At 33.8% G+C, this 13,329-nt stretch overlaps 1 protein-coding gene across 12 annotated transcripts in view; it reads left to right on the top strand.

Moving 5' to 3' along the window:
* Positions 1 to 13,329, top strand: part of SYNE1 (spectrin repeat containing nuclear envelope protein 1) — a 499,900-nt gene that overhangs the window by 177,057 nt on the left and 309,514 nt on the right. For all 12 annotated transcript variants that reach the window (XR_005214357.1, XM_037819664.1, XM_037819684.1 and 9 more), the window contains 7 exons: positions 540 to 652; positions 1,215 to 1,383; positions 7,045 to 7,141; positions 7,913 to 8,115; positions 10,169 to 10,333; positions 10,800 to 10,952; positions 11,954 to 12,097. Coding sequence is in view for 11 of the 12 variants with exons in the window: in XM_037819664.1 (XP_037675592.1) it covers positions 540 to 652; positions 1,215 to 1,383; positions 7,045 to 7,141; positions 7,913 to 8,115; positions 10,169 to 10,333; positions 10,800 to 10,952; positions 11,954 to 12,097 (1,044 nt within the window). In the remaining variant the exon portion in view is untranslated. The remainder of the gene's footprint in view (positions 1 to 539; positions 653 to 1,214; positions 1,384 to 7,044; positions 7,142 to 7,912; positions 8,116 to 10,168; positions 10,334 to 10,799; positions 10,953 to 11,953; positions 12,098 to 13,329) is intronic.

Raw genomic sequence — 13,329 nt, 5'->3', positions numbered from 1 at the left:
ATTTCCTAACCACAGGGCTGTTTTCAAAATAAATTGTAATGAAATTGACACCAAAGCAAATATCATCTTATAGCAATCTGCACTCATTCAAAAAAGCCTAAAAATTGAAAGTCTAATACCTTTTTTCATTAAAGGATTAAATAAGTTGTTCCTAGCTTTAGGCTTTTAAAAACCAACATATTTAACTCAAGGTAGGAGGAAAAATGCTAAAAAAAAAAAAGTCGTTTGTAGCAGTAATTACATTTTCCTTTGGATCATGTGCCTTTAAAATGTCTGAATGGATTGCTATGCAAGTGTCATGTGCATGTAAAAATGCCATAACGATTAGCCAGATACGGCTCTCCCTGGTGTCTTACCCGCAAGCACTGTGAAAGGTAAAAGCCTACAATGGGCACCAAGTTGCACAGGAAGGTGGCAGTCTGATCAAATTGTTGAATACATTGACTCATCGATGCAGGCAGAAAATTATGCTTCTTAGCCTCCTGCGAGCATGTTTCGTTGTGTCTTTTTTTTTAATTTTTTAAAAAATTATATCTTAGGATCTGCTTCAAAACACAGATGCCCACAAAAGAGCATTCCATGAAATCTACCGGACCCGGTCTGTTAACGGGATCCCAGTGCCCCCGGATCAATTAGAGGACATGGCTGAGAGGTAAGACAATGTATGGGTTTAAATGAAGTCTTTTTATAAAATGCTTGATGGTTGCTTTTTGCATTTGTTTTCTTTTCAAAGAATTTCTTTTCTTTTTTTTTTTTTTTTTTTTGTTTACAGAGAAGCTTACATTTGGTAAATAAAAATTGGGATCCCATTAAGATATGCTAAGAATGCCAACAGTCTGATATACTATAAAGCAAAAAGGGTAAAGCTAAAGGTACCCACAGCCTGGAAATCACAGAGATGGTTTTTTAAATAGGCTGTATTTTTATTCAGTACTGCAAGGAACATTATGTAATATTGCAAAAGCAGCTTATAAAAGAAACAGACGCGAGATGTGTTGGCAGGGGAAAGGACTAAATCAAAGTCTTCAATCAATCATGTTTTGCTTTAAAACACAGAGCTAGAGAAGTCAGATCTCCAGATGGTGATCAACCAGGAGTTAAAAGAATCTCCTGGCTGGCTGCATTATATTTAAAGCTTACATGTAACAGGTTAAATAAGCATCATTCTGTTACTATTAGTTACATTCTGTAAACTCTCGGTGTTTTATTTCTAGGTTTCATTTTGTTTCCTCCACATCAGAGCTACACTTAATGAAAATGGAATTTCTAGAATTAAAGTACCGTTTGCTGTCACTGCTGGTCCTTGCAGAGTCAAAGCTGAAGTCTTGGATCATCAAGTATGGGAGAAGAGAATCAGTGGAGCTGCTTCTACAAAATTACATTGTAAGTCTCCCTTGTGCTTTGACAGACAAATCAGGAGACCCATGAATTTAGCCTCCAACACACGCCAGTTTATTTGATACTGTTACTTTAATCTTGAATATAAATATAAAGGTACTGGTATATTAAATGGGTTACAGATAGGTTTGTGAATTTTCCCGAGTAATCTGAAATGAAAATCTATTTTCTTTAAAATTTGATACTTTGAAATCCCCCCTTGCTTAGAAAGGTTTTGCTGCATTAATCATATTGAACAATTGTGAATGACTTTATTGCTTTAACAAAAGTTTTTGCATTGCACATGATTATCTTCACGTCTTCCAAAGTCCAATCATGAGTGTTTAGTACAACTCTCAATTGTCTACATGAGGATGATCTATTTTTTTAGCTTAGTTTCAGTATATTTTTCATTGGCATTGCCCTAGTTTGTAGTTTCCTGTGTGCCACCAGAAAAAGTTGAGTCTCTGTACCAACTTAATTTGTAAAGGTTTCTCATATTTTGGACTGTCTAGGTAATCCTTTATCTATGTAGAATAGTAGCCCAGTATCAATGAAATAATTAGAATATTCTGTAACAAGCAGCTGTCATTTGCATTAATTATTAATATATTAGTGTAATAAATATTAAAGGCAGTTTATTTCTTAGTTACTAAAATGCCACCTTTCTACAGAATTATTAGAAATACAAATTTGCTCATGAAATTAATGTTTAATAGGGAAGCTCAGTTCTGTACTGATCTGTGTATGTTTAATCACAAATGAAAAGTGACAAATTAATAAATTTTTAAGATACAAGTCCATTTCTAACCTGATTAGCCACACTCTGTAATATATTGTCTTTGAATACTTACTGAAATCATGCCTTTAGTGAACTGAAGTATCCTATTACCAAAATATGTTTTTCTATATTCTAATTGCATTTTCTTGGTGATAAATGAATAAATATATTTTAAAAAGAAGAAAGATTTAACAGGCTTACAGTAAAATCTTTCCCTTGATTTGCCAAAATTCTCAGGAAACGTTTGTCAAAAAATGTGAAATTTGATTTGATATGTCCCTTAATTCATTTTTTTATTATTTTGCAAAGTAATATGAAAAATCCAACTTTTAAAGCTTAAGCAATTACATTGGTCCTTTAAATATTAAATACGGATATGCATTTATATTTTCAGGTTTAGTCATATCAAACGATACACTCTGAACCCAGGAGGTAATTATGCAGGATTCATCTTTGTGCTAACTATTTAAGGACATCCAATCAGATTTAACTGCTTAATGGGACTGTTCCAGCATGTTAATGTTCTGATACAATGATGTTAGTAATACTCTGAACTTCTCAAAATAAAGTATATAAATAGAGAATTGTTAATAATGATAAAAAAAAAAGAAAACACAGTACGTTCTGCCTGCTCTATAAAGTTAAGGAGAAGTTCACTTAGCTGCTAATTTTAAACCACTTTGTAACTCTCAAAATTGTTTGTAAAATTGCTATAATTACTTTATGAACAGAGCCTGTTTTAATGACGTTTCCCTAATATTCTCAACCCTGCTGAATTAGTACTCATGCTTCTTTTCCCCTTAAACCCAAAAAGAGCTTCAAGGCACTTTTTTGGTTAATGGTCGCAAAAAGAAATCAATTTTTGAGATATTGAGTTTTTCCCACATACCAGCTGCTTTGCATGCATTATCTTTCATCCCAGTGACAGCCCCACAGGTTGGGCATTGTCAGGTTGTTTTAAACACTGAGGACACAGAGGCTTTGAAGGCTCAAGTCACATGTTTCAGATGGTGCAATTTGTAAAAGGTGGAGCTAGAAGTTGAATGCGTATCTTTCCAAATCCAAAGTCCTGTGCTTAAACAATGAACTTCACTATCTAACAAAATGGCTGTGAAAAACATATTGTCTAACTTGGAAGACCATATCATCGATATGATTGATAACTCATAGTTCAGTGAACTAATGCATGCAGCTCAAATAAACATTAGTTTCATTTAATGTTGCTCCATATTTGACATTTCGCACTTGCATATCTAGACTGTGAGTTGCCATTAATTATGTGATAGGCAGCATGCTATTGAGGAAGTGGGAGTAGGAGTGGGGGGTGCTCAAACCAGGCCACCAAAGTCAAGTAGAAATGGGTTTGAGTCAGGACTCAGCCACTTATTGTCCATGTGACTTTGTGAATAACTTAATATCTAGAAGATTCAGTCTTTCCCCAAATTTCTAATGATAATAATAATAGAATAATAAGGATATTTCTAAGAAACAAAGACTGACACATTATTTTTTTTCTATTCCATACCCCACAGAACCCCTCTCAACTTTTTGGGCCTTGTGGGAAAACCAGTCTCCTTAGAATAGATTATTTCAGAGAGCATGAAGACTTTCAAATAAAATCATAAAATCGGTTTCTTAAATGCAAAGCTTTCGTTGGTTTCTAAAAAAATCTATTGTAATGAGCTGTATGATTCTACATTATCTGATAACCAAAGTAATATTCTGGATGTAAAGGTTTCATTAAAATCTTTTCCTTAGTTTGAATTCCCAATTCAATCTTATTCACCTGCCAAAAATAAATAAAATAAAATAAAATAAAATAAAACAAAATAGAGAGAGATTAAATAAATCTCAGGACTAGAGAATGTTCTTCCTACTTATCTCTTAAACCAGATGCCCAGGTATGCAGTACTAAGGGCACAAGAAATTCTTAGAAAATGCTTCATAGATGATTGTTGTGATTCATTTAGGCTACATGTTGTAAGAGATTACTTACAGTAATGTAAATCAGGAGATAATTGGTTTTGTCCTTGTTATCGGAATTATTCTTTGGACCATGTTGGTTAGCACACGCTTCCATATTACTATGGGAAAAACAGGATAACATTTCATTCTTTCACTTTAAAGTTGACAAGAGCTCTTGGAATTGTGGACTGTGTGACTGCAATTTAAATAGTAAGGCATTTATTATTTATAATCACTTATATTAATGTAAATAACCAATCCTGATGAAACGACTCCTCAAAGCTGACTTTAAAAATTTTAACTTAGCTGGTTTTCCATCCTTTAAGTGGAATTGACATTGATGTCTATTGATATCCATACTCATCTTGCGAGAGTAGAAATTTAGCCGCTTCCCCTAATACTTCAAATTTAATGGCATCAAGTGGTGTCTTATTTTCCTGGAAGTACCATCAACTTGAAAGACCCTTGACTAACATGGATTATTTGCCAAACTTTATATCCAATTTTAAGGTTTATTTTGAAAGAAATGAACAAATCCTATCATTATTTTAAATATATTTTTGGGTTTACTTTTGCATTTTTCTGAGAGGCTGTGTCTAGATAGTGCACAGTGAAATGGAGATTTGTCAATTTTCCTTCTAATGTGATTCTAATGGACAAAATAATTCATAATACTAAATGAATTTACTATGTACTCAAAAAAGGGCCAAATTAAACCAATGGAAAATTAAAATAACAAATAATATATCTCCCCTCAAAAGTTAATTGCCCCACCCCCCCAAAAAAGTTAATTGCCTGCAGTCTTCTAATAGGAAAGCTTAAAAATGCTTTAATGCGTCCCTACAACATTTATAATATTCAAACATCTCTTTTTCTCCCCTTGAACCAAAACTGAAACTGGAAATAAGCTTTTCTGTCTTGTTCATTTTTAATTAATTTATAAACTACTCTAGAAAAAGACTATTTGAGTCTTTCTGTCCAATACAGAGGCTATTTCTTCTTCTTCTTTTTTTTTTTCCACATTTGGAGCATTGTTTTTCCATTAAGTTCTTGAAATTTGTGCTAGAATTAAATGGAGAATATTTTGAGAACTTTTTCAGATATATTTATCTCTTCAATTTCTTACATGGTGTCTTGAACCTTTAGTATAATTTCCCATTTTTTATTAAATCATAGCTTATTTGGTTAAATTATTCAAAATATAAATTACACTGTCACCAGTAGGAGGATGTGAAAGGGTTAAAGGAGTAAGGCATAAGGCTAAATATTGACTTAACCAAATTACTGTTGTCTCATTTTATTACCAAACAAAAATAATAAAGCCCATTAAAGTCACCGAGTAAAGTCTTCATCATGGAATATCTCATCCCACATGTTTTAGTTCCCTAGGCTGCTCAAGCAAATACCATATAATTGGTTGGCTTAAACAATTAGCTCTCAGTTTTGAAGCTAATAGAAGTCAAAATCAAGGCCTTAGCAAGGTGATGCTTTCTCCCTGAAGAATGGCATTCTGGGGCTGGCTGCTGGTAATCCTTGGTCCTGGGCTCCTCTGTCACAGTGCAATGCATATGGCGGCCTCTCCTGGCCTTGTCCTTCTCCTGTAGGTTCCATTGACCTTCAGCTTCTTACTCCTGTGGCTTTCTCTCTATCTGAATTTCATTCTGCTTATAAAGGGCTCCAGTAATAGGATTAAGACCCATCCTGATTGGGTTGGGCCCACCCCCTAAGTGAAGTAACCTCATCAAAAGTTCTACTGACAATGGGTTCACACCCGCATGAATTCATTAAGTTTAAAGACATGTTTTTCTGGGGTGCGTATCTCCAAACCACCATACCAGGTAACTCACTGGTATAGTTAATATACTTATGAATGATGTGAAGGGTATTATGTAGGTAATATTTTTAAATGTTATCTTGAAAACATGATGAATACTTATCGGTAAAAATCCAGAGATGTCTATAAAATTATTTTATGAGTGATTTTTTATTCACATATCAAGGACCCATTAGCCCACTACACCAAACTTCTGCTGGTTTTTTCAAGGATAATTTTGCATTTATAGTAGTGGCATTTCCCAGGTATTTTTAATGGGGTCACACTATTGGAATCATTACAGTTTTAAAAGAAACTAAAGAACTGTTAGTGATATATTTTTAACTATAATTGCATTAATTTTCTACTTTAGAGGGGTAGGAATAATCTTTGAAATAGGACTTATTTCCTATTTCCTCGGGTTAATAATAATAAAACAACTAAGGAGGGTTTGCAGACATTCTCAATTTTATAATATCCATTTGTTGATAGTGACTCTATCACATATGTATGTTATATATTGATATAGATATAGAGGTGTCTTATCTGTAAATTGTATCCTAATGGAAATAGGATACCCCTGATAAAATGGATGGAAAGTGTGATTATATTAACTTTTTCTACAGGTAAAATTTTTGTACTTACCTTTTATTTTAAGGGAAATGTTTGTGCACTGCACTGCTTGTTTATAATCTGAAGTTTCTGAGAGCAGTCATTCACAAGGATTAATGTTCAAAGAGCCACAGAATCCCACAACTAAAACACAGTGGGACACTTTAAAATGTTCTTCGAAATTTAGTTCTTTCTAAATGCTAGTAGATTCTCTGGAGGAGCTTCTACCTCTTATAATAGAAAGCCCTTGGGTAGAAAAGAAATAGAATATTTTCTTAGTCTAGTACTAAGTTAGAATTTAAAGCAAGGAATCAATCTATATGCTAAGAATAATTTTAGGATATTTGTGGCCATGGAATTATTTTGATATTTTTAAGAAGAGTGAGATTGGTAAATTTGGGTAAAATATCTATCTACCTATACTGAAGAAAATTGCTGTTGGCATTTCTGCATAAGCCTGTGTTTGCTATCTTCTAACCATCTCTCCCTTTTATAGTCTTTTATAGAAAATAGCAAATTCTTTGAGCAATATGAAGTGACATACCAGATCTTGAAACAGACAGCTGAGATGTACGTCAAAGCAGATGGTTCAGGTAAAAACATAACAGAACTTGTTGCAGTGTTGACTCCATTTGGGGCTGGAACCTACAGGTTTCAGTGTCATCAGATAATTTTGTTTTTCTCTGGAAAATCTTTGTGTGATGAAAATATTAGCCTAGAGGGCACAGATTAGACTCTATCCCCTTACTTGCCCTCTCAGCTAGGTGCCTTTGTGCAATGCATAATCTGCATAATCCTACTCCTATGTGTGTGTGTGCGTGTGTATGTGAGAGAGAGAGAGAAGGAGAGAGAGAGCAAATTAAGCATTCATTTCTTAAATTTCAATTTTCCAAACTGTTTTCAATTCTGAGGATTTAAGGCAAAAAAATTGGAATAGCTTGAATATCATATTCAAGTAAATGAGAGTTTTAGTGTGAAGATAGAAGTCATAAAATTTTTTGTTTTCAATTTTTAAATAGGTCTGTCTTATTTGATTGGAATGGACTAAGCATTTGTGATTGATACAATGTATGTCTCCATCTACTTGTGTACATATGAAATACAAATGAATACATATACACCCCTTATTGCATCCCATTTGTCTGCAACTTTAAATAAATTGTCATCTTTAATCTTTATCAATACTTGTGAATAAGGTATTACTATTCCCAGCATTAGCTGTAAGATTCTAACATTCCATCTGATCACTTTATAATCTAAAGAAGGACTTTGAATGCACACCATCGTATGCAATCTCAGACGAAAGACGTGATGGTGCATTTAGAATACAAGATAAGGATTGTAATTAATTTTACCTGTTTCAGTGGAAGAAGCAGAGAATGTGATGAAGTTCATGAATGAGACCACCACGCAGTGGAGGAACCTGTCGGTGGAGGTACGAAGTGTGAGGAGCATGCTGGAGGAGGTCATCTCCAACTGGGATCGCTACAGCAACACAGTGGCTTCCCTCCAGGCCTGGCTGGAGGATGCGGAAAAAATGCTCAACCAGTCAGAACATGCCAAAAAGGTAAGGTGGGTGCATACAAAAGCCAAAGACCATCTAGGAATTTAGAAATGAGAGACTGCACAGGATCGTTCACTTGGAAATATTCTGTCTTTGCAAGTCTGTCTCAAGAATCCTGACAAGTTGCACTCTCAGATTAGCGAGTTATTGTAGCAAGTAAAAGTTCTGTTGAAATAATCCCTTATCTGACCAGTTCAGCATTTGGCTTTTGCCTTGAAAGAGCAATGAGTGGTGTAGCTTGAGCCAAGCCCAACAGGCAACAGAGGGAACTCTGCTCGCAGTAGAGTGGGTTCCTGAACAGGTGTGTCTAAGACTTTAGCTTATGAGCATTTCATGATGTCACTGAGGATGTAAATAACCTTGGCTAGCATACTACGTGTGTGGGGGTGTGCGCCAGTTGAACAACAGGACTTGATATTTTTGTCTCTTTGGATATTCTTTTCTTGGATTTTATCAACCCTCAGTCAAAGGTCTTATTCTGGGTAGCATTGATTTTTTTTTTTTTTCTTGACAGTCATGGTTGTATGTGTGTAGGTGCACAAGCTACTGTTTTACTTTAATGTCACTTTCATGTAAATATCATGAAATGGACTAATTTATGCATATTTATTTTGTATATATTGTGTTTTACTCTTATTTTATAAGTACTGCATTAGAATTATACAAAACTAAAAACAATTGCTAAAAATAAACAATAATGTTTTTGGTAAAAATATATAAAGTACTTCCACTAATATTGTGAATTATGGGTATGGTGATAAATATTTCTGGGCCATATTGACCTATGTGTTTTTGTTTTCTTTTTTCAATCTGAGCTGTCTCAGTGGTTACTTCATGGGTAGTGCATTTTTCCTTTTGATTGAGAGTTCACAGGTTGCTTCTTGCTGTGCATAGATTGCTAAATGCTGCTAGATGAGTTCAGAAGTTCTGATTTTGGTATAACTACATTTTTCCTTATTCTGTGTGTGCAGAGCTTCTAAACACAACTAGAAGAAACATTCCACCAAGGCCAAGAATAAAGTGTTAAAATTCCCTAACCATGTGTTCAGATGGAAAATTAATTAATATATGTAATAGATATCACAATGGCAGGCTCCCATTAAGAAGTATAGCGTGTAAGTTAGAATTACTGGTTGTCATCCAAGACTGGTTCCTCTATTCTTGTGCAATGCAAGTAGATTTATAATTTTTAAATGTTTTACCATTCCATATTTCATATAGACTAAATATGTTTGCATACCTGAGGATAGTGATCATTATATACCCATTCAGAGACTGACTTCTCTGATGAGACCAACAGGGCCCTAGTAATGCCATATACGTTAATTTGATTCAAGGGAATCAACCAGAAACAGAAATGTTCTCATCTATTTATGCAGGAACTCCTCCCACACATAGCTTGTGAAATGAATTTTGAATTACCTTTGGTATCCTTGGTTTTCGCTGTTGTGTATGTGTGTGTAAGTGCATGTACACATATATTTAACTTGCAATGAGGCAGAGACTGTTTCATTGCCAAGTGTGCAACAGACAGATAAGGAAGGATGTTATTGCATTATGTTCTTGAATTAGGTATTTAATTGAAAACATATTCCCTTTGATGGTTTATCTCAGTGATAATTACTTTCCTTGATGTACTGCATTCTGATTTAAAAATCAAAAGAAACAGATTAAAATTTTTTTTAAGAAAGCTACTCTATTTCCATAAACTATTATGCCTTTTATAATACCTGGCACTGGTACTTACCAGCTTGAAGACAACGTATAAGACTTTTCTTCTACACTCAGGGAAATTCAGCTTTTTCATTTGTAAAAATGCTAGTCTTCAGCAAAGGATTTAGCATAGATGTTCTTCTAACAAGACGCTCTTAGCATTCCAAGTTCATATTTCTGAACATCTTTATTAAAAATTGTATTTTGAAAGAGATTTAAGTTTTATCTTAAAATTTTACAGATTTTAGAACAAAGATATTTCTCCTTGTCCGATCAATTTCCTATCCATTATTATTAAGTTTTGGTTTACGGTTTGCGATACCATGCATTCTTTGTTGTTTAGGATTTTTTTCGCAATTTGCCCCATTGGATTCAGCAGCACAGTGCCATGAATGATGCTGGCAATTTTCTCATTGAAACCTGTGATGAGATGGTTTCCCGTGACCTGAAACAGCAATTGTTGTTGCTAAATGGACGATGGAGGGAGTTGTTTATGGAAGTCAAGCAAGTATGTCTTTCGGATCGACTTACATCTGAACATGAGTGCCTTACAGCTGTTGTGATAAAACACTTCGTTTAGACACTATTGTACTGTTCTAGAATGAGCTTATTAACCAGAATGTAGATGTGTTTATAACAGTTAGGTTTTATACAGACCATTCATTCTTCCCTATTTTTAATGGAGGCACGTAACAGAAATGTTTAATTTGATTAAGGATTATGTTGACATATGGGACCTACTTATCAATGATTAGTTTTGAATCGTAGCTAAGTTCTTAGTTTCTATACTAGTTCCTTTTCTCCTGCATTGTAATTGCAACTTAATTCAAATTTATTTAAAATAAGAATCAGGAATTAGAGTTGTTCTTAGCATGTAATAATTTCTGAAAGTGTGTAAAAGTGTAAGTTACAGACTTGTAGGGTTGCAGCTTATGGATTTTTCATAATATTGCCCTTCTCCCTCTTCTTGACAGTATGCAAGAGCTGATGAGATGGACAGAATGAAGAAAGAATATGCAGAATGTGTTACTACCCTATCTGCTTTTGCAACTGAAGCGCATAGGAAACTTTCTGAACCCCTAGAAGTCTCTTTTATTAATGTCAAGTTACTAATCCAAGATTTGGAGGTGAGGAGGTTTTTGGACCATAAAATAAAAAACCTATTTTTCTGTCAAGAAAGCTCAGTGAGGTTGCTCCTTCATTGCCAAAGCTATTTCTTGTTTCCTTGGTATAATTTTGACATGGTTGCAAATTCTGATTTGCATCTCTCATATAAATATATATTTGAAGTTTTAAAAGATGTATTTTGACCAACTGAGTTAACTTCAAAATAGTTTTTCTTTCAGTTTAGAGATCTTCTATGCCGTAATTATAAAGCATTAAGAGAAATAGTAAACCTCTATTAATAACAGCTTCACACAAATGCTTCCAAAAATAAAGGATTTATTAAATGCATTGTAGTATTTCCATATTTTGAACACACTGCTGCTCTCAAAAATGAAGTAATGGAGGAATATTCAATGACAAGGAAAGATTTTATAATATATTGTTAAGTTAGTAAAACAAACAGTATCACTTTTTCTTTTGTAAAAATAAAAAAACGGGTGTAAACATACACAGCAAAAGAGATCAATGATGTAGTGATAAGAGGTTGACTCTGGTTTTCCTGTATTAGGGGACTATAGGCATTTTAATTTTCTTTATCCTAATATCCTTAATTTCTAAAATTTTTTACCATGATGATGTATTACTTTTTTAAAGAATACAATAAGTTGTTTCATTTTTGAACTCAGAGGAAATATCCCAAATTGTTAACATAGTAACACGAACTAATCTTTGCATACTACATTGCCATGTGGTTTTGAAAGTGTCAACATTATTTCAGCTAATTTTTAGGTTAATGTAAGATTTTATGATCACTTTTAAAGGGAAGCTTTTATTTATTTATATCTTCTTACCAATATATGCTATATTGGTAATAAAGGTAAAAATAATTGGAATCTCCAAAAGTTAACTGTAAATAAAGAACTTTATACTGTGTATGTGAATTTGTTCTGCCTTCTGTAGAATCCTGAAATTAAAAGGAACATTCTGTGTGTTAGCTTAACTGTTTCCATGATTCATGCAGGATATAGAGCAGAGGGTGCCTGTAATGGATGCTCAGTACAAGATGATCACAAAGACAGCACACCTCATTACAAAGGAAAGCCCTCAAGAGGAAGCTAATGAAATGTTTGCAACCATGTCTGGGCTCAAAGAGCAGCTAACCAAGGTGGGCCAGCATTGGAATGTACTACCCACCGCATGGGACCAACCTGCCTTCAACTTGCTTTACACCTCTTCTTTCAACCAGAGGCAACCACTACTGGTTTGCTTGTTAACACATAAATCATCCTTTTGTTTCTTTTTATGATTCTCAATATAGTAACTTTATCATTTGGTGACTTTAAGTGTTAATGGTAAAACTATGAAGCTGACACCAATTATAACTTCTGTTAATTTGAAAGTACTGGTAGATATATTTTAATAGAAAGGTAACCTTTGTTGGGGCAAAAAGTTAATCACACACACACACACACATGAGAGAGATACATATGGGAGCTAAATGAATATCATGTCCCAGCTGTAAGTCTTTTCTAGTCTATGAAGGGATTTTCCTCCAGAGCTTTGGAAGTTCTGTTGGGACATTTATCCATCTACTGTTTGAATTTTGGGAAGTTGCTGTTGTTTGCAGTGTCCACTTAGATTGGAAAATTAATTTCTGGTAAAAGAAAGGAATGATTATATAAATGAATGGAACATTTTTAATGAAGAATTGGAAAAGAAAAGAAAAGAAAGCAGAAAAAAAAACTATTAATTAGGAGAGAAAAAGAGAAAGAAAATGACTGACCAGTATGAAATCAGTACTGGAGGATTAATGGAAAAGAGGAATAAATGATGAAAGTGAAAATATAATCATGGTCATTAAAAGAAAACTTCATCCTTCAATCTCTTATACATTAGAATAGTATTTTTAATTGATTTCAACATTCAAATCAGAGTTATTTGTAATTTAATAGTAATGGACAATAATGATAATATTTGTTGCTAGCAAAATTTACCAAAGGATAGGTTCAATTCTAAGTCACCATTTTCTATTTGGTAACTTCAAGCAGCTCTTAAGGGCTATATTCAGCCTTGTGCTTCCTACCTGTGCCAGTTCAGTGATTTAAGACAACTTCCAAGGAAGCAAATTGTGCCTTTAGGCACCATCTGAGTCATTAAATGTTTGTACTTCTTTTTCAGATCTCACATCTTGCTAGGTTTTCTGTTGCTCCCAGGAAAAATTTATAAAGCCCACTGATTTTTGTGCATGTTATTATAGTTTCTTCTTGTTTTGTTCAGGGTGGTTTTAGCAGAGTCTTGTTACAGTAGAAGGGCTGTATCTTTCTTCTGGTGATGAGTTTATCCTTCAAGGATTATATTTTAGAATGTGAAAACATTTCTGCATACATGGGTGTTTAT

Source organism: Choloepus didactylus, chromosome 2 (assembly GCF_015220235.1).
Source record: "Choloepus didactylus isolate mChoDid1 chromosome 2, mChoDid1.pri, whole genome shotgun sequence".
Taxonomy (NCBI): domain Eukaryota; kingdom Metazoa; phylum Chordata; class Mammalia; order Pilosa; family Megalonychidae; genus Choloepus; species Choloepus didactylus.
The sequence above is the reverse complement of the archived record's forward strand: the minus strand, read 5'-3'. Positions and strand labels throughout refer to the sequence as shown.